The 21,969-nt window shown below is 44.3% G+C and overlaps 1 protein-coding gene across 2 annotated transcripts; it reads right to left on the bottom strand.

The window, feature by feature from the left end:
* Positions 1 to 314: 314 nt before the first annotated feature.
* Positions 315 to 18,929, bottom strand: LOC311126894 (ladderlectin-like). Of its 2 annotated transcripts, none has more exons than XM_084158586.1 (6): positions 18,727 to 18,929; positions 18,531 to 18,620; positions 12,480 to 12,607; positions 1,120 to 1,254; positions 751 to 862; positions 315 to 575 (listed from the first exon to the last, which is right to left on the bottom strand). In XM_084158586.1, the coding sequence occupies exons 2-6, from the start codon at positions 18,583 to 18,585 to the stop codon at positions 490 to 492; spliced, it is 516 nt and encodes a 171-aa protein (XP_084014712.1). In that variant the 5' UTR covers positions 18,586 to 18,620; positions 18,727 to 18,929; the 3' UTR covers positions 315 to 489. The 2 variants fall into 2 exon arrangements, with proteins under 2 accessions (XP_084014712.1, XP_084014711.1); XM_084158585.1 differs by having other exon boundaries at positions 18,531 to 18,606.
* Positions 18,930 to 21,969: the final 3,040 nt, after the last annotated feature.

Raw genomic sequence — 21,969 nt, 5'->3', positions numbered from 1 at the left:
AAAATGAAACAAAACAATTGATGATGGTTTTTATTTTAATTTGCAGTCAAAGATAATAGTTTCAGTATAGTTGTATTTTTTGAAATATTTGTATTAATTATTTTATTTCAGTTTACTAAATTGTTTATCCAAATTAAATTGTTATTTTTGTATCCGTTTTTGTTTACAATAATAATCTTGAATCAATGGATAAATATCAAGAATTTAAATGACCATTGAACAAACTCTGAAATCCTAGACTGTACCTTTAAGAAACCTCTTACAATTATGGCAGTATCATTCATGTTTAATAATGACTCATAAGAGAAAACTAATAATGTGTACAACCGTTTTATTGACAATAAACAACAAAACCATTACTCAACATTTATGAACAACAACTAACTCAAACGTACAGTTTACAGCAACAAATAATCGTTACTAAATATTTGACTTTACCATAAAAAGTGTTCAGTTGGATGCTGACACTATCGAGTAGCATTTATGGTTTCAGTTTTTCTCTATTTCACAGATTCTTTTGGAGCACACAGAGGGAAAGCTGTTTCCACAGTTTATATCGTTCCAGCGGTATTCATCTTAAAAGGAAACACAGAACAGAAATGACCTCTCAAATAATCTCAGATGTTCACACAATAATATAATAGTGTGTTTGCGGGATGTGGTGTGTGTGTCAGTTTTATTTGTTAAATGTACTATGAATAAAGTTTAATTTGATGAATGTATCAGTGAATGATAGTGGGCCTACTGTACCTCCCCAGTTCATCACCATACATGGCTCTCTGCCACCGCTATTATTGGGCTCTCCTTTCTTCCAGTTCTGGTAATCAAATTCGGAGCCGTCGCTCCAAAACCATAGCCTGTCCTGTGGTGAAGAAGTGAGGTCTCAGTAACAAAGCAATCCCATATTATTATTTTATTATTATTATTATTATTATTATTATTATTATTATTATTATTATTATTATTATTATTATTATTATTATTATAGTATGCCAGTGGATACTGCAGTGTTTTTTTGTAGATCTATAAGATCTTCCAAACCTAGATCTGACTTTACCAGTGACCCTTGAGATATTGATGAGTATACCAAGATACTACTGATATGTGAGTATACTCCACCTGAACAGCATCAAATCCTCCAATCCAGGTAGTAGAGGAACCGCCAATCTTGCTCCCCACCACTTCCTGTAGAAATTGATATTCCGCAGAGCTGTGCACAGACGCCAGGTTTGCTCCAATGGACACACAGTGGTGCTACAGTGAGAGGTAGACAGGGGCAAAGACATTTCATAATGTAAGTATTAGTCAGTAGTCCAGTCTGTGATTACTTATCTTCTGGACTCTCACAATCAAATATTGTCCATCGCAATTAATGCTCTTTTTAAAATGCTCTTAGAGATATTAGATTATCTCTGTCTTAACCAATGTCCTGTGGGTTCCAATATACAGTAGGCCTTAATTAATATAAATATATCAATAAATATTCCACGCTTAAAGAAAATTCCAATGAAACAATAACTTAAAGGGGATGTTCAGTATTTTACATGACGCATGCAGAATAAGTGATTCTGGGTGCCACAGTGTTTGAATACCAAGGATTCCAGTATGTCAAGGGAGCTTACTGGTGGTTTATCTTAGAATGAATGATAGACATTATATACTGACTTGGGGTACAAGGTAATAACATCAAAGAAGGGAGTGCCCACTGATGGTTAACAGATGTTGTTGAAGAAACGTGTAACAAAAGGTATATAAACTGAGAGGTTTTCTTTGTTCAGTAGTTCGAATGGCAAGAGGCATGGGGGTGGAAACATCATGCTTTGGGGCTGTTTTTCTACAAAGGGACCAGGACGACTGATCCGTGTAAAGGAAAGAATGAATGGGGCCATGTATCGTGAGATTTTGAGTGAAAACCTCCTTCCATCAGCAAGGGCATTGAAGATGAAACGTGGCTCGGTCTTTCAGCATGACAATGATCCCAAACACACCGCCCGGGCAACGAAGGAGTGGCTTCGTAAGAAGCATTTCAAGGCCCTGGAGTGGCCTAGCCAGTCTCCAGATCTCAACCCCATAGAAAATCTTTGGAGGGAGTTGAAAGTCCGTGTTGCCCAGCGACAGCCCCAAAACATCACTGCTCTAGAGGAGATCTGCATGGAGGAATGGGCCAAAATACCAGCAACAGTGTGTGAAAACCTTGTGAAGACTTACAGAAAGCGTTTGACCTGTGTCATTGCCAACAAAGGGTATATAACAAAGTATTGAGAAACTTTTGTTATTGACCAAATACTTATTTTCAACCATAATTTGCAAATAAATTCATTAAAAATCCTAGAATGTGATTTTCTGGATTTTTTTTTCTCATTTTGTCAGTCATCGTTGATGTGTACCTATGATGAAAATGACAGGCCTCTCTCATCTTTTTAAGTGGGAGAACTTGCACAATTGGTGGCTGACTAAATACTTTTTTCCCCCACTGTAAGTCATGAAATAACTATTTTGATGTGTAGTATCATCATGAAATAGAGAGGTGTGTTGTATCATCATGAAATAATTCATGAAATAACTATTTGGATGTGTAGTATCATCATGAAATAGAGAGATGTGTTATATCATCATGGAATAAGTCATGAAATAGCTATTTTGAGAGGGTCCTGGTTCAAGCCCAGGTAGGGACGGAAGCAAAACTTTTACATAGATGCTATTGACCTAGATCACTGGGTGAATTGATAACATTATAGGAAAGAGATTGTTTTACCAACACATCGTATAGGATAACATAGAAATTAAAGTTGCATCACTGTGAATATATGTTTTGTTTGTTTTGACTATAACTTAAAAATAATTTGTCATATGCTAAAGTACCGTTAGATGGAAAGTCAGCGATAGAGAATAATATATATTGTTGAGGGTTTTCTGTGTTAGAAGGATAAGTAGGTTAATTAGGAGATGATAAATGTTGAATTGGATTGTTTGAATAGACTGGTATTAAAATAATTATTTGTAGTAAGGTCAATTAAAATATGTTATTAGGTAGTAGTGGTTTGTGGATAAAGATATAAAGGACGCAGAGGGTAATGAGGAGCACATGTCTAGATAGTTGAATATAGACCATTCTGTGACAATTTTTAATTATTATTATTACATTATATAGTTTGCGTAACACCAGTGATGTATGCAAATAGTTAATGAATTCTAAAACGATAATTTGTTTTCTTTACGTGGACCAGTGGAGTGCAGGTAGTTTTTACTATTAGGCTGATGGAGTAGTAAAAATGTTTTGTAGGTTCTGGACTTATTAAACAATAGGTTTATATTTTAGTACATCAATACAACAGGTTGCGATGATTACATTACCGGAAAGGGGTTATAGGTTTATATTAGAAGGTGTAGTGAACTTAATGAAACGTGGTATTATCTGATGTGTTTTGAGTGGGAGTTTTTTATCCAGGATTGATGGAAGTCCCCTACAGTATATGTTAAGGGAAAGATATCACGGCTTACTTACGCAGAGTAATTGATTATATTGGCGAATTAATTAAATATGACATTTAGAGGGGTGACAGGAACAATATCAGGGGAAACAGATATTTCCTATGTTGTTGATCAAGTAACGATACTAGGATAATTTGATATGGGATCAAAAGGAGCAGATTTTGGGGTTGAATAATCATTGTGAGAATTACAGAGGATGAAGTCTGAAGGGTAATCAATTACAAATACTCATTGTAAACTCAGAGAAAATTGAGTGGTTTTCATCTTTTGAGAGATTTTATGTAATCTTCGACTGGAGTAGTTATGAGAGATTAAAACAAACGACTATTGATGTGAGGTAGGACGGTGTATATATGAATCATGTTTGTGTGTAATTACTATTTTTGGATTGCTGATTATAACTGAATGTTAACGAAATGTATACTTTCTCTTCCAGAAGAAAGGGGATTTCCTTATCTCCCATTGGAATGTTTCCCAAGTCTGTAGGCTAGGGGGAGAATTTAGTAAAATTCTGCAGTTTTATACTTAGGTTGTAAAAAGGAGCTACCAAATTACATAAGGCCTGGCTATTTTTATTTGTTGTTTTCCAATAGGGCTTTTCAAATAACCACACACAACCCACCTAGTATGATGTTTATACAGTGCCTTGCAAAAGTATTCATCCCCCTTGGTGTTTTTCCTATTTTTTTGCATTACAACCTGTAATTTAAATTGATTTTTATTCGGATTTCATGTAATGGACATACACAAAATAGTCCAAATTGGTGAAGTGAAATGAAAAATATAACTTGTTTAAAAAAATAAAAATAAAAAAATAACGAAAAGTGGTGCGTGCATATGTATTCACCCCCTTTGCTATGAAGCCCCTAAATAAGATATGGTGCAACCAATTACCTTCAGAATTCACATAATTAGTTAAATAAAGTCCACCTGTGTGCAATCTAAGTGTCACATGATCTCAGTATATATACACCTGTTCTGAAAGGCCCCAGAGTCTGCAACACCATGTCACGATCGTCATATGGAACAGACCAAGGCGCAGCGTGATGAACAAACATACTTTAATTAGTTAAAGTTTAAACTCAATACAAAACAAGAAACGACTCGTGACGTCCACGGTATCAATGACCGAACACGGAACAAAAACCCACAAACCCAAAGGGAAAAACATACAGTTTAAATATGGCTCCCAATCAGAGACAACCAGCCAACAGCTGACACTCGTTGCCTCTGATTGGGAGTCACTCAGGCAAACATAGAATTAAACACAACAGAATTACCAACATAGAAATACACACATAGAATGAACACACCCTGGCTCAACATAATGAGTCCCAGAGCCAGGGTGTGACAGTACCCCCCCCTAAAGGCGCGGACTGCGACCGCGCCTCAACTGAACAAAACAGGGGAGGGCTGGGCGGGCATACCTCCTCGGCGGCGGTTCTGGCTCCGGCCTTGACCACCACCCTCCAATACACCCCCCATAGCGCCCCTGGTCCAGTCTGGCCCCGCCGGCAGGAGCAGGACTGGACTTAGCAGGAGCGGTTAGCTTCAGCTCCATAGTGGAGCAGTTGACCGGTACCTTACCAGGCACCGGTGACCCAGGCACGGGTTGTGCTGGACTGACGACGCGCACCCCTGGCTTGGTGCGTGGAGGAGGAACGGGCCTTACCAGGCTGACGACTCGCACCCCTGGCTTGGTGCGTGGAGGAGGGACGGGCCTTACCAGGCTGACGACTCGCACCCCTGGCTTGGTGCGTGGAGGAGGAACGGGCCTTACCAGGCTGACTTCTCGCACCCCTGGCTTAGTGCGAGTGGCAGGAACAGGCCGGGCCGGGCTGGCGACGCGCACCGTATACTTGGTGCGAGTGGCAGGAACAGGCCGGGCCGGGCTGGCGACGCGCACCGTATACTTGGTGCGAGTGGCAGGAACAAGCCGGGCCGGGCTGGCGACGCGCACCGTAGACTTGGTGCGAGTGGCAGGAACAGGCCGGGCCGGGCTGGCGACGCGCACCGTATACTTGGTGCGAGTGGCAGGAACAAGCCGGGCCGGGCTGGCGACGCGCACCGTAGACTTGGTGCGAGTGGCAGGAACAGGCCGGGCCGGGCTGGCGACGCGCACCGTAGGCTTGGTGCGTGGAGCAGGGACAGGTCGGGCTGGGCTGGCGACGCACACCGTAGGCTTGGTGCGTGGAGCAGGGACAGGCCGGACTGGGCTGGCGACGCACACCGTAGGCTTGGTGCGTGGAGCAGGGACAGGCCGGTCTGGGCTGGCGACGCACACCGTAGGCTTGGTGCGTGGAGCAGGGACAGGCTGGGCTGGCGACGCACACCGTAGGCTTGGTGCGTGGAGCAGGGACAGGCCGAACCGGGCTGTGGAGACGGATAGGAGGCCTGGAGTGAAGAGCAGCCACAACCCGTCCTGGCTGAATGCCTACCCTCACACACTCTGTGTGAGGCATCCGCACAGGACGTACAGGGCGGTGTACCCCTGGCCTGGTGGCCTTCTGGATCCGCCCCTTTTTTTCCTCCGTCAGCCCCGTCGTCCATGCCGTGTGCCCCCCCAAAAAAGATTTCTGGGGTTGGCTCTCGACCGTCCGACGACGACCCTGATCACGCCGTTGCTCCTCTCTCCGTCGCCTCTCCACTGTCTCACTCCATGGCCGGCGATCCATCCCGGCCAGGATTTCCCCCCAAGTCCAGGACCCTTTACCGTCCAATATCTCCTCCCATGTCCAGGCTGCCTGCTCCTGGACACGCTGCTCCTCTTTCGCCAGGGCCTTTCCCGGCGCTTCCTCCCATGTCCAGCCCAAGGGCTGCCCCTGGACACGCTGCTTGGTCGTTGCATGGTGGGTTTTTCTGTCACGATCGTCATATGGAACAGACCAAGGCGCAGCGTGATGAACAAACATACTTTAATTAGTTAAAGTTTAAACTCAATACAAAACAAGAAACGACTCGTGACGTCCACGGTATCAATGACCGAACACGGAACAAAAACCCACAAACCCAAAGGGAAAAACATACAGTTTAAATATGGCTCCCAATCAGAGACAACCAGCCAACAGCTGACACTCGTTGCCTCTGATTGGGAGTCACTCAGGCAAACATAGAATTAAACACAACAGAATTACCAACATAGAAATACACACATAGAATGAACACACCCTGGCTCAACATAATGAGTCCCAGAGCCAAGGTGTGACACACCACTAAGCAAGGGGCACCACCAAGCAAGCGGCACCATGAAGACCAAGGAGCTCTCCAAACAGGTCAGGGACAAAGTTGTGGAGAAGTACAGATCAGGGTTGGGTTATAAAAGAATATCCGAAACTTTGAACATCCCACGGAGCACCATTAAATCCATTGTAAAACATTTAAAGAATATGGCACCACAACAAACCTGCCAAGAGAGGGCCACCCACCAAAACTCATGGACCAGGCAAGGACGGCATTAATCAGAGAGGCAACAAAAATACCAAAGATAACACTGAAGGAGCTGCAAAGCTCCACAGCGGAGATTGGAGTATCTGTCCATTGGACCCCTTTAAGCCGTACACGCCACAGAGCTGGGCTTTATGGAAGAGTGGCCAGAAAAAAGCCATTGCTTAAAGAAAAAAATAAGCAAACACATTTGGTGTTCGCCAAAAGGCATGTGGGGGACGCCCCAAACATATGGAAGAATGTACTCTGGTCAGTTGAGACTAAAATTTAGCTTTTTGGCCATCAAGGAAAACGTTATGTCTGGCGCAAACCCAACACCTCTCATCACCCTGAGAGCACCATCCACAGTGAAGCATGGTGGTGGCAGCATCATAGTGTGGGGATGTTTTTCATCGGCAGGGACTGGGAAACTGGTCAGAATTGAAGGAATGATGAATGGCGCTAAATACAGGGAAATTCTTGAGGGAAACCTGTTTCAGTCTTCCAGAGATTTGAGACTGGGACGGAGGTTCACCTTCCAGCAGGACAATGACCCAAGCATACTGCTAAAGCAATAGTTATGCAAGTTCAAGTTTTCAGTTTTTTTGTCTTATTTCTTGTTTCTTTCACAATAAAAAATATTCTGCATCTTCAAAGTGGTAGGCATGTTGTGTAAATCAAATGATACAAACCCCCCAAAAATCTATTTTAATTCCAGGTTGTAAGGCAACAAAATAGGAAAAATGCCAAGGGGGGTGAATACTTTCGCAAGCCACTGTATAGGGTTGTTATTTTGATTGTTGGGGGTTTTAACGGGTCAAAGATGATAGGTCTTAAAGGGACACACACAGAGCTTTATTACGTTTTTTTCTTTTATGAGTAAGTTTTGGGTAAACACGTGATTTCTTTTGAGAAGAAATGTCATGAGGACTTGCTGTACACTTGGGATACAACATTTATGAAATGTTTTGACTGTTGTTAATGATTAGTCTACTATAGAATGGAACAATTCTTTGAAGGGTTTGAATGACCTTTTAACTCTGTCCTGACTTTCTAGTGTGAATTAATCACCCACACTGGAAATCCTAGAGGCATGGGATGAGGAATTTAAGGTGATTTATTATATCGAGTTGAGAATAATTTATAATAAGGATAATTATGAAGAAGTTTATATTATGGTAATAGTCCTATATATATGATTCGGACCATAATAAGGTCAGAGAGAGCACTATCCCTGAATAAGGGATACCTGTCGAAAATGTATTTGTGGTATAAGGCAGGATGTAGAGGTGGCCTGTCCTTTGCAACAAGCTGCAAGTTGTTCACTTCCTAATCTCAAGGCTTCTCCTGACTGATAAGAAGACAGGGTAAAGTAGCATACTGTGTCTCGCCTAACAATGTTCTGAAGACTTTATTCCAAGGGTGAAGGCTTCTCTGCCAAACCTAACAGGAGAATCTGGACATTGTATGTGCCTTGGAGGCTTTGTGGTAGTAAAGGATTAAATAAGTAAGTGCTGGACAGAATCTAGGTGGGGAGGTCAGTACTAAGTGTTGCTGGCTAACTCTATGGAGGGGAAAGTAGCAGAGACAGATTCCTAGATCTATGTGTCCCACTGTAGGAGTATTCCAACTCAGAGGAGGAAGATGGCATCGCCACTGCGGAGCATTGTTTTTGTGTCTGTGTCTGTGTGTTTTTGCAGCAGGGACTCTCAACTTCCCTATTGGTAAGTTGCAAGAAGGACACACTTCACAGAGCGATGTTGATAAATGGAGAAGGACTCTGCATGATCCTAGACCATAGTGAAGGAAGAAGGGTCAGAGCTAAAGGGACCATACATCGTCACCCAGTCTACACCAACGGAGGTATGGATAGAGGGGAGATCAACCTGGTATCACGTAAACCACTGCAACAGAGTACTATGAGGAAACGACGACCTAGAGATGAGGGAGTTGAGGATGATGTAGCTGACAAGGATCAGGTGATGGGAGACGATGTCAAGAGGAATGCTACTGATGAGCTACGTGTTCTGGCTGATTCCCTCGGGGGAGGGACAGACCTACAGACCTCCAAGTATTTAAGATCTTCCAGAATTTCAAGAATCACCTGACTGTCACAATATTCACTTATCTGTATTTGGAGGTTTTACCTAACATAAATTGTGGAGTATATTAGAAATTGGTATTAAGAATAATTGGTAAAACATAGTAATTTGTTATATAGTCAACGCTTATATGGATTTCTTGGATTAGAAATGAACTCAACTAAACTGTTATGTTTTGTCTTCTATTGAGGTAAATACAGATGGTGTCTTGATGCATAGCAGGGATAATTTGGCATAGAATGGTGTGAACCTTAAAAAGAAACAATCTCTGAACCGGCTGAAGATGAATATCAGAGGCATTGAAGACGTTCCTGTAAAGTACCACTTCTACATGCAACCGGTGTACAACAGCCAATCGAAGCTATCAAAGGATTTTTTCTCATTATTTTATCTCTAGGGAGTGGGACAAGAGTCCACCATTGAGTGAGAATGGAGAAAGATATGTTCAAAGGCAACATTTCTCATGTTGGTGGTATACTGGTTGGCAAATGGACAAGACACAATGAGGTTGTAGGGAAGGTGGTGACTCGGATGAGACATTGTAGTTGTGACATTGTCATGGACAATTCATTTTGAAATATGAAGCTGTCTGAAGAACATAATGAAGAGACGCCAGAAGATTTAAGTGCCGGAGAAAAAAGGGGTTGCTTAGCTGTGTTGATAATAAATGTGGATTTATCTAAATTTGCTAATTTGGGTAGGAGGTATATACACTGCTAAATTAATAGTAGGGCGGCAGGTAGCTTAGTGGTTAAGAGCGTTGTGCCAGTAACCGAAAGGTCTAATCCCCAAGCCGACTAGGTGAAAAATCTGTTGATGTGCCCTTGAGCAAGGCATTTAACCCTAATTGCTCCTGTAAGTCGCTCTGGATAAGAGTGTCTGCTAAATGACGTAAATGTAGATAATGATCTGTAGTTATTCTCAGAATGAGGAAGGTCATAATAGAATTATGGATATTTATACTGTATGTTAATATAAGTGTACATTCAGTTGTAATGGGTGCTAAAAGTTGAGGGTTTTAATTTTGAGTGATAGGATCAATGTGAATCACTAAGAATTGTCATTCTAAATTTGGGTTGAGATAAGTAATTTGGTTTTGGTTATAATTTATAAGATGACTGAGTGATTTAAGTAAATCATTAGTATATATTAGTATAAATATTTTCAGCATGAAGGGTATTGCTTGTACAATTGAGATAATTGTCTTATATAGATATTATGGTTAAAACAGCGATACTTTATGGTAATGTCTTAGGATACACTTATATGATTTATTTTGAGTAGACATTGATGAATCATACTGTTTGAGGATTGTGACTGAAATCATGATTATGTTGATTATTAAGTCACCGTATTAACATAGTAGTCACTATATACATTTGAAGTATTGGGTGGTATTGATGTGAATCTTTAGAGTGGTACATATCTTTGTTGCTAGGCAAGAATTTAATTGGTTCCTATCATGGGGTTTGGTATTTGTGACATAGGAATGTTTATGCTATTTTCATCTGATCTGATTTTGGTTGAATTCCTCAATCATAAATAGTTCAGGGATGTACTGATTTAACAGGGACTGAAACCAGAGTGTTATACTGTGTATCTCTCCTCGGGCATATTATCAGAACAGAGTCAGGGTTGAACAGAATTGAAGATGGTACCTTTTAACAGGGCGGCAGGTAGCTTAGTGGTTAAGAGCGTTGTGCCAGTAACCGAAAGGTCGCTGGTTCTAATCCCCGAGCCGACTAGGTGAAAAATCTGTCGATGTGCCCTTGAGCAAGGCACTTAACCCTAATTGCTCACGTAAGTCGCTCTGGATAAGAGCGTCTGCTAAATGACTAAAACGTTAACAGTCAGGGGTTTTCAAGCAATTGGGTTTGAATTGTCACTTATTGGACACTACGCAATTGATAATAGCATTGGATGCTATTATAGTAGATAAAGGGGGAATGTATGCGATTATATAGGGGATACGTGTTGTACATACTTACCATCAGAATGAAGAAGGTATTGGGAATTTAAATAAAGCTATGAGAAATACAGGAAGGTATTAAGAGTACTAATTATTCATCTATATCATGTTATTCAAGTGTAGAGTCCATTGATAATGGGGAATGATAAAGTTGGAACTGTATAACGTGGAATTTAAGGTTTACAGGATTGTCCCGTGTAGCTCAGTTGGTAGAGCATGGCGTTTGCAACGCCAGAGTTGTGGGTTCGTTTCCCACGGGGGACCAGTATGAAAAAATATATATGCACTCACTAACTGTAAGTCGCTCTGGATAAGAGTGTCTACTAAAATGTAAAAAGTTGATCAGATAGCACCCCAAGTGACCAGAGAAAAGCTTGGGGTTCCTCTGAATGAACATTGATGAAGAAGACTGAAGTTATTTTTATTGGGATATATTCATTTGAATATATTATAATATCCATGTAACTTAGAAAGGGTCATGTATCATTGTATTTGTGTGGATGATGTCATGATGTTAAGAATGCATTTCTATGTATGTTTTTCTTGGTAGCATGTCTAAGAGGATGGGTATATTTGAAAATTATGTATACAAGGTTGTCATTTAAGAAATAGGGATAGTCTATGTGGGCTTTTTTCCTTATATATCAGTAAGGTTTTGACTACATAGATTTTTAGCATGAACATATTAGTTAATCATGTATTGATCTTTTACTCAGACTGACTACTTAGAGGTTTGAGAGGTGTGATTGTGCATGAGATAAGTGATTGAGAATGTATACTTTTGTTGATTATATTGAAAATCTGGTTGGATTCAGGTATAAGGTACAGAGGGATGAATTCTCAGTTATCTAGCATAGTTTAGACTCTAATCATATATCTATGCTACTGATTGGAGAACATTTTATTTTATATGAAGTTATATGTGAATTGTTGAGGTTAAGTAATTGAATATCTGAGTAATGTTACTTACCACAAAGAGAAAAAAATGAAAGATTGTTATGATGTCATTTCATAGTGTGGTGGGAACCAGGTTACATTTAGTAGATAAGTGATTCTGGGTGCCACAGTGTCTGAATATCCCAGGATTCCAGTATGTCAAGGGAGCTTACTGGTGGTTTATCTTAGAATGATTGATAGACATGATATACTGACTTGGGGTACAAGGTAATAACATCAAAGAAGGGAGTGCCCACTGATGGTTAACAGATGTTTTTGAAGAAAGGTGTAACAGAAGGTATATAAACTGAGAGGTTTTCTTTGTTCAGTAGTTCAAATGGCAAGAGGCGAAGCACATGCCTTTTGTTAGATGAACCCGGTATCGAATATTAAATATTTGAATGAACTCTCCATCTAAGTGTTAAATATCTTCTTGCATCATGAATTACTTGATACCCTAGAAACTCATCATAACAAAGGGTAACCTCAAACCAAATAAGCGAGTTGATTTCAAATGAACTTTCCCTTTAATTCACAGTAGAGAGTAACCATGATACCTCTGCTAGGGGCCATGTCCTTGCAGTCTCGACGAACATGAAGCAGCGCGATCCAAATTGGAACCAGCCTGTGGGGCATTGGTTCCTGTTCTCTGCTGCCGCTACGGCCTCCTCTGCCACCTTAGCTCCTGGAAGAAGGACAGACAGGCAGGAATTCAAATGGCCCAGTCATAGCAATGTTGTTCACAAACAACCGCCCCTGCACACAATTCTTATTCTGATTAGTGGAGGCATCAGCCTGTGAGAGGTGTCTACCTAGTAGTACTGCAGATAAATCTACTGACATTAGTTTCATACAATTACCCAGATGCAAAGCCTGCTCAAAATCCATTGTCTTCTCATGGGGCTATATAGAGTATGTAGTTAAAGACAAGAAAACACATGAAATCAAAGCTGCCTTTGCAATGTTTATGGGACTGTTCTATTCACTTTGCCGACCCAAACCGTAATGTGCTGGCTTAGATATCTTCTTTTCACATTGCCTTTCCCAGCACAGTTCCAGCAACTTGTCAGTAGCTGAGTGTAGATGCGGTGTGGAAATCAAGCGCAGGGAACACGGGCGTTCGTGAACAGACTTTAGTAAATGAAGTCAGCACCAAACAGGCGAACAGCCAACCCAACCGGGAGGCAAAATACAAATTACGCACAAAATACAACGTGCGTAAAAGGCAATAGCGCACACAGTGCGGACTCTCGAAAACAACAAAACACGAGAGTAATAACGAGAGCAACAGCTAGACAATAACCAATCACACATAACACCTGACCCACCACACGATAACTAAATAGGAAACCAAATCAAACACTAACAAGGGACAGGTGTACAAACAGACAAAACCAACCAAACATGAAACATCGAACGGTGGTAGCTAGTACTCCGGGGACGACGACCGCCGAAGCCTGCCCGAACAAGGAGGAGGAGCAGCCTCGGCCGAAACCGTGACAGTACCCCCCCCTTGACGCGCGGCTCCAGCCGTGCGCCGATCCCGGCCTCGGGGACGACCAGGACGACGCGGAGCAGGGCGCGTAGGATGACCCCGATGGAACTCGGTCAGCAGGGACAGGTCTAATATGTCCCTCCTCGGCACCCAGCACCGCTCCTCCGGGCCGTACCCCTCCCACTCCACGAGATATTGGAGACCCCCCATCCGGCGTCTCGAATCAAGGATGGACCTCACAGTGTACGCCGGAGCCCCCTCGATGTCCAACGGGGGCGGAGGAGTCTCCTCTATCTCATAGTCCTGGAGTGGACCAGCCACCACTGGCCTGAGGAGAGACACATGGAACGAGGGGTTAATATTCCTGTAATCAATAGGCAGTTCTAACCTGTAACACACCTCGTTCAACCTCCTCAGGACTTTGAATGGCCCCACAAACCGCCGACCCAGCTTCCGGCAGGGCAGGCGGAGGGGCAGGTTTCTGGTCGAGAGCCAGACTCGATCTCCAGGTGCGTATACAGGCCCCTCACTGCGGTGGAGATCGGCGCTCGTCTTATGCCGACGGATGGCCCGCTGCAGATGAACGTGGGCAGCGTTCCATGTCTCCTCCGAGCGCCGCACCCACTCATCCACCGCAGGGGCCTCGATCTGGCTCTCGTGCCAAGGGGCCAGAACCGGCTGGTACCCTAACACACACTGGAAAGGGGTTAGTTGGGTGGAGGAGTGGCGGAGAGAGTTCTGTGCCATCTCGGCCCACGGAACGTATCTCGCCCACTCCTCCGGCCGGCCCTGGCAATAAGACCTCAGAAACCTACCCACATCCTGGTTGACACGTTCAACCTGCCCATTACTCTCCGGGTGGTAACCCGAGGTAAGGCTCACCGAAACCCCCAACCGTTCCATAAAGGCTCTCCACACTCTGGAGGTGAACTGGGGGCCTCGATCAGACACTATATCCTCGGGTACCCCGTAATGCCGGAAGACATGGGTAAACAGAGCCTCAGCGGTCTGTAGGGCAGTAGGGAGACCCGGCATGGGAAGGAGACGACAGGCCTTCGAGAACCGATCCACAACGACCAGGATGGTAGTATTCCCCTGTGAGGGGGGAAGGTCTGTAACAAAGTCCACCGAGAGGTGGGACCAGGGTCGTTGTGGAACGGGCAGGGGTTGTAGCGTACCCCTGGGCAAATGTCTGGGCGCCTTACACTGTGCACACACCGAACAGGAGGAGACATAAACCCTCACATCCCTGGCTAACGTTGGCCACCAGTACTTAGTGCTAAGGCAGTGAACTGTCCGGCCGATACCTGGATGTCCAGAGGAGGGGGACGTATGAGCCCAATAAATGAGGCGATCGCGTACCTCGAGTGGAACGTACGTCCGACCCACTGGACACTGTGGAGGACTTGGGTCGGTGCGTAACGCCCGCTCGATCTCTGCATCGACCTCCCATACCACCGGTGCCACCAGACAAGACTTTGGTAGTATGGGAGTGGGCTCAACGGACCTCTCCTCCGTGTCATACCGCCGAGACAGGGCATCTGCCTTCCCGTTCTGGGACCCAGGGATGTAAGTGATTTTAAACACAAACCGGGCTAGAAACATAGTCCAGCGGGCCTGGCGAGGATTCAGTCTCCTAGCTGCCCGGATGTACTCCAGGTTACGGTGGTCCGTCAAAATGAGGAAAGGGTGTTGAGCCCCCTCAAGCCAATGCCTCCACACCTTTAGGGCCTGTACCACGGCTAACAGCTCCCTGTCCCCTACATCATAATTCCGCTCCGCCGGACTGAGCTTCTTAGAATAAAAAGCACAGGGGCGGAGCTTAGGTGGTGTGCCAGACCGTTGTGAGAGGACGGCCCCAATACCGGCCTCGGACGCGTCTACCTCTACCTGGAATGGTAAAGCGGGATCCGGATGTGCCAACACCGGCGCCGAGGTAAACAGGTCCTTCAGTCTCCCAAAAGCCCTGTCCGCCTCAGCTGACCACCGCAAGCGCACCGGACCCCCCTTCAACAGAGACGTTATGGGAGCTGCCACCTGTCCAAAACCCCGGATAAACCTCCGGTAATAATTCGCAAAACCCAAGAACTGTTGCACCTCTTTCACAGTGGTTGGGGTTTGCCAATTACGCACAGCTGACACCCGGTCAACCTCCATCTTCACCCCTGACGCAGACAACTGATAACCCAAAAAGGAGACCGACTTCTGAAAGAACAGGCATTTCTCTGCCTTGACATATAGGTCATGCTCCAACAGTCTCCTCAACACTCGGCGCACCAGGGCTACATGCGCAGCTCGGGTAGAACTGTACACCAGAATATCGTCTATGTACACGACTACTCCCTGCCCCTGCATGTCCCGGAAAATCTCATCTACAAAGGATTGGAAGACTGAGGGAGCATTCATTAACCCATATGGCATGACGAGATACTCGTAATGACCGGAGGTCGTGCTAAATGCTGTCTTCCATTCATCGCCCTCTCTAATGCGCACCAAGTTATATGCGCTCCTGAGATCCAATTTTGTGAAGAACTGAGCACCGTGTAATGACTCCGTCATAGTCGCAATCAGAGGAAGTGGATAACTGTACTTCACCGTAATCTGATTGAGACCGCGGTAATCAATACACGGGCGCAAACCTCCATCTTTTTTCTTCACAAAAAAGAAGCTTGAGGAAGCGGGTGAAGTGGAGGCCCGTATGTATCCCTGTCTCAGAGACTCAGCGATGTAAGTTTCCATCGCCTTCCTCTCCTCTTGAGACAAGGGATACACATGGCTCCGCGGGAGTGCTGCTCCTAACCTGGAGATCTATCGCACAATCCCCCTGTCTATGAGGCGGCAGCTGCGCCGCCCTTGTCTTACTAAACACCAGTGTCAAATCCTCATACTCGGGGGGAATATGCAGTGCGGGCATTTGATTTGGACTCTCCACCGAGGTCGCCCCTATGGAAACACCCAGACATAGCCTCTCACACTGAACAGACCACCCTTTAAGAGCTTTCTCTCGCCACGAAATAGTAGGATCATGGGTAATCAACCAGGGAAGTCCCAGCACCACCGGATACGCAGGAGAGTCAATCAGATAGAGCTGAATCGTCTCCTCATGACCCCCCTGCGTCTTCATCCTAAGGGGCGCTGTAACTTCCCTAATTAACCCAGATCCTAACGGACGGCTATCTAGGGCATGTACAGGGAAAGGCTTATCAACGGGAAGGAGAGGAATCCCTAACTCTACACAGAACTGGCGATCTACAAAATTCCCAGCTGCGCCTGAATCTACTAGCGCCTTATGCTGGGAACGAGGTGCAACCTGTGGAAAACAAACAGGCAAGGTTATGTGAACGACAGAAAGCTCTGGGTAAGTAGGACGCCTACTCACCTGGGAGGACTCCCCAATGCGTGGCCTGCCTTCACCTCCACCGGGGGACCTTCCCCAACACCTAGCCGCGGTGTGCCCTCCACGGCCACAGTTGGTGCAGGGAACGGCCCCCCTCGGGTTCCTACTCCTCCGTTCTCTAGCGCCAGCACCTCCGAGCTCCATAGGGCTCGGCTCGGAGGTGCCGGAAGGTGGAATGGGCAACCCCCACCCGGGACGTCCACGGGTGGCGAGCAGGGTGTCCAGCCGAATGGCCATGTCGACCAATTGGTCAAACGACAACGTGGTATCCCTGCACGCCAACTCTCTCTGGACGTCCTCCCGGAGGCTGCAGCGGAAGTGGTCTATGAGGGCCCGCTCATTCCACCCTGCATCTGCCGCTAGAGTCCGGAACTCCAAAGCAAAATCCTGTGCGCTCCTCATCCCCTGTCGGAGGTAGAATAGACACTCCCCCGCCGCCTTCCCTTCTGGTGGATGGTCAAACACGGCACGGAAGCGGCGGGAGAACTCCGCGTAGGTAATAGTAGCGGCGTCTATTCTCCTCCATTCGGCGTTGGCCCACTCCAACGCCTTGCCGGTGAGACAGGAGATGAGGGCGGAGACGCTCTCGTGTCCCGAGGGCGCCGGGTGTACGGTGGCGAGGTAGAGCTCCACTTGCAGCAGGAACCCTTGACACCCGGCAGCGGAGCCGTCGTACGCCCTCGGGAGCGAGAGCCGAATCCCGCTGGGTTCCGGAAGGGGGACAGGAGGACTGACCGATGGGGATGGTCCGGTAGGTGGGGGCGTGGGTACCCCGCTGCTTTCCCATCGGTGGAGAGTGTTCATCACCCGATCCAGGGCGTGACCGATCTGGTTGATCCTGTCCTCCTGCCCACGCAGACGGTCCTCCATGATGTCCGTTGGCGCGGTTGCTCCTGCTGATTCCATGGGTGTGATGTGTGATTCTGTCAGTAGCTGAGTGTAGATGCGGTGTGGAAATCAAGCGCAGGGAACACGGGCGTTCGTGAACAGACTTTAGTAAATGAAGTCAGCACCAAACAGGCGAACAGCCAACCCAACCGGGAGGCAAAATACAAATTACGCACAAAATACAACGTGCGTAAAAGGCAATAGCGCACACAGTGCGGACTCTCGAAAACAACAAAACACAAGAGTAATAACGAGAGCAACAGCTAGACAATAACCAATCACACATAACACCTGACCCACCACACGATAACTAAATAGGAAACCAAATCAAACACTAACAAGGGACAGGTGTACAAACAGACAAAACCAACCAAACATGAAACATCGAACGGTGGTAGCTAGTACTCCGGGGACGACGACCGCCGAAGCCTGCCCGAACAAGGAGGAGGAGCAGCCTCGGCCGAAACCGTGACACAACTATGGTGGATTTGTAACCAGGACAGCCTAGTGCAGTCCGACTCGACCCAGTAGTGTGAAAGAGTTACTATCATACTGGCCAAATTCAAAACAAGTGCAGCTAATTATGCATCAAGTCAAGTCAAATGTTATTGCTCAGTATTTTTCTCCAGCTTGCGCAATGTTTGTCTCCAGCAAAGGCTCTGAAACAAGAACTGGTACACAAAAAATTATGACGGTAGAGCTCAGCACCTGAACAACAAAAACTCCAGCTAGCTGGAGTTACAGGGATCGACAGGAAAGGAGTGTCATGTAAAGAATGTTGTTAAGTGTGAATTAAGGTGTATATTCTTGGTTTGCTGTGCGTCTTACCTGTTGCTTGACTCAGAGCAAGGGCAGCACACAGCAGCAGAGATATGGTCAACATTGCAATGGTGATGATGGTCTCCTAAAAACAAGGTACTATAACCGAGGAAAATAATGCTAGAAACATCCAGAATTCTCTGGAAAAGAGCATAACAGGAGAGTAAACAGTTTATGATGTAATGTACATGAATTGAAGACTTACCTGTTAATGTGAATCACTGGTAAGTTCTGCAGGTTCTGTTCATCTGAAGAAAGAGGAGCACTTTTATATTGTTAGCTACAAATAAATAGTTAGCAATTTCAAACAATTGTTAACTGGTAATGGTGTTCCATAGAGCTGATTTGAGATATGTTCAAATTCCAGATATGAACCACTTTTCATGGCAATGTTCTTTGGAATGTTTACCTATCGTGTGAGCTATAAAGGTTTATCCCAAAAAATAAATGGATAACTAGTATTGGTGTTCCATGGAACTAGTGTCCTGTTGAACAAAGTTCAAATGCCATGTTCATGATAATGTTATTTGGAATAGTTTTGCATCCAGGGTTGGGGCCAATTAAAATATAAATTCCTATAAAATTATTGACATCAAATCAAGTCAAGTCAAATGTTATTGGGCACATACACATATTTAGCAGATGTTGTTGCGGGTGTAGCTAAATGCTTGTGTTCCTAGCTCCAACAGTGCAGTAGTATCTAACAATTCACAACAATACACACAAATCTAAATGTAAAATAATAAGAAATATATGAACATTAGGACGAGCAATGTCGGAGTGGCATTGACTAAAATACAGTAGAATACAGTATATACATATGAAATGAGTAAAACAGTATGTAAACATTATTACTAGTGTTCCATTATTAAAGTGACCAGTGATTCTATGTCTATGTACATAGGGCAGCAGCCTCTAAGGTGCAGGGTTGAGTAACCGGGTGGTAGCTGGCTAGTGAAGGCTATTTAACAGTGATGGCCTTGAGATAGAAGCTGTTTTTCAGTGTCTCGGTCCCAGCTTTGATGCACCTGTACTGACCTCGCCTTCTGGATGATAGCGGGGTTAACAGGCCGTGGCTCAGGTGGTTGATGTCCTTGATGATATTTTTGGCCTTCCTGTGACATCGGGTGCTGTAGGTGTCATGGAGGGCAGGCAGTGTGCCCCCGGTGAGGTGGGGGCGGTGCAGTTGCCGTACCAGGCGGTGATACAGGCCGACAGGAAAACCTCAATTGTGCATCTGTAAAAGTTTGTCAGGGTCTTATGGGCCAAGCCAAATGTCTTCAGCCTCCTGACATTGAAGAGGCGCTGTTGCACCTTCTTCACCACTCTGTCTGTGTGTGTGGACCATTTCAGATTGTCAGTGATGTGTATGCCGAGGAAATTGAAGCTTTTCGCCTTCTCCACTGCTGTCCTGTCGATGGGGGCATGCTCCCTCTGCTGTCTCCTGAAGTATCATGTAAATGTTATTTAGTTTATCATACTACATACCACACTTTGTTTGGTTATCCTTAGAGACATTCTCCAGATTTGCCCAGAAGGATTTGTTGATATGTTGTCCATTTTTTATTCTAGATAATTTTTGGGGGGAAAATGCACAATAAATGCATTTTACGTGCATGTTTTTAGTATTTTCCAGATAGAAAAAAAAGTATTTATCCACAATCTCCTCTGGACAAGTCCGGTCCTGGAGTGTCTTAACAAAATTAAACCAAAATATAGGCTGACTTCATCCAGTGTCCAGAAAAATTGATTTGCGCGATATGCTAATATGCATATTTTTTGAAAACATTTCAGAAACATTGTAATACAAAAAAGTATGATATTTGTGTCTACATCCAACTGGTAAAAGTTGATTGTTATATGATTAAGGGAAAAAATATGAGGGTGTGGTGCCTAGCCTTAAAAGAATAATCGTCGGTGTCTGACTCAGATTCAGACATTTCTGCCGCACCGTTCAAAGCTATGGCCAGCTCTGGTTGTTGTTGATCACGGTTATTCTCTTGTGTATTCTACAATAGCCTTTACTATGTTCGCCCCATTGTGAGTTACGAAGAGTAGGATATTCTCCAATGGTATGTCCCATGCGTTCAAAGTGGATGCTAAATCGGATGGAGGTTGAGCAATGCATGCTATGCCTTGTTTTTGTATTTTGTATTTTATTATACCAAGGCAGCAGCTACTCTTCCTGGTGTCCAGCAACATTAAGGCAATTACATATATTAAAACATTACATTTCACAACACATTATTACAAACTACTCTACTACAAACTATTGTCGTAACGTGACTTGCATTAATGTGATGACTGTTATGTATAGAATCAACTAACTATGTTTAATTGTCACTCGATTAAATTAATCATGTAACAATTAACGAGTTACCATCTCCCAAATTAAACTCTTAGAAGATATATATATGTTATATATCAATAACAGTCACTTATTCAATCATTACCTCATCAGTCTCATTCTGAACGTCGCATAATCCTTGAACCTGCAAGAACCCTAACCATATTGATGAATCAGCAATACACAAATTGGCTTAATTATTTATTTACTAACTAACTAAATAATAACACAGAATACAAACACACACACACACACACACACACTGCATAGGTTATTGATTACTAACATAATACAATGAAAACAGGTCCCTAGTGGACTGGACTAACAATAGCATGACTGCTTGGTTAGGGGAAGGAGGGGTCAATAGAAAGAGAGTGAAAGGGAGAGACAGAGATTCAACTTATCATTGTTACATTTAGAAACAACCGCTCATTTGGATAAGAAATGCAATGCATACAGTGGGGGAAAAAAGTATTTAGTCAGCCACCAATTGTGCAAGTTCTCCCACTTAAAAAGATGAGAGAGGCCTGTAATTTTCATCATAGGTACACGTCAACTATGACAGACAAATTGAGGGAAAAAAATGCAGAAAATCACATTGTAGGATTTTTAATGAATTTATTTGGAAATTATGGTGGAAAATAAGTATTTGGTCACCTACAAACAAGCAAGATTTCTGGCTCTCACAGACCTGTAACTTCTTCTTTAAGAGGCTCCTCTGTCCTCCACTCATTACCTGTATTAATGGCACCTGTTTGAACTTGTTATCAGTATAAAAGACACCTGTCCACAACCTCAAACAGTCACACTCCAAACTCCACTATGGCCAAGACCAAAGAGCTGTCAAAGGACACCAGAAACAAAATTGTAGACCCGCACCAGGCTGGGAAGACTGAATCTGCAATAGGTAAGCAGCTTGGTTTGAAGAAATCAACTTTGGGAGCAATTATTAGGAAATGGAAGACATACAAGACCACTGATAATCTCCGTCGATCTGGGGCTCCACGTAAGATCTCACCCTGTGGGGTCAAAATGATCACAAGAACGGTGAGCAAAAATCCCAGAACCACACGGGGGGACCTAGTGAATGACCTGCAGAGA

This window comes from Coregonus lavaretus (assembly GCF_964263955.1).
Source record: "Coregonus lavaretus genome assembly, chromosome: 3".
Classification (NCBI taxonomy): Eukaryota; Metazoa; Chordata; class Actinopteri; order Salmoniformes; family Salmonidae; genus Coregonus; species Coregonus lavaretus.
The sequence above is the reverse complement of the archived record's forward strand: the minus strand, read 5'-3'. Positions and strand labels throughout refer to the sequence as shown.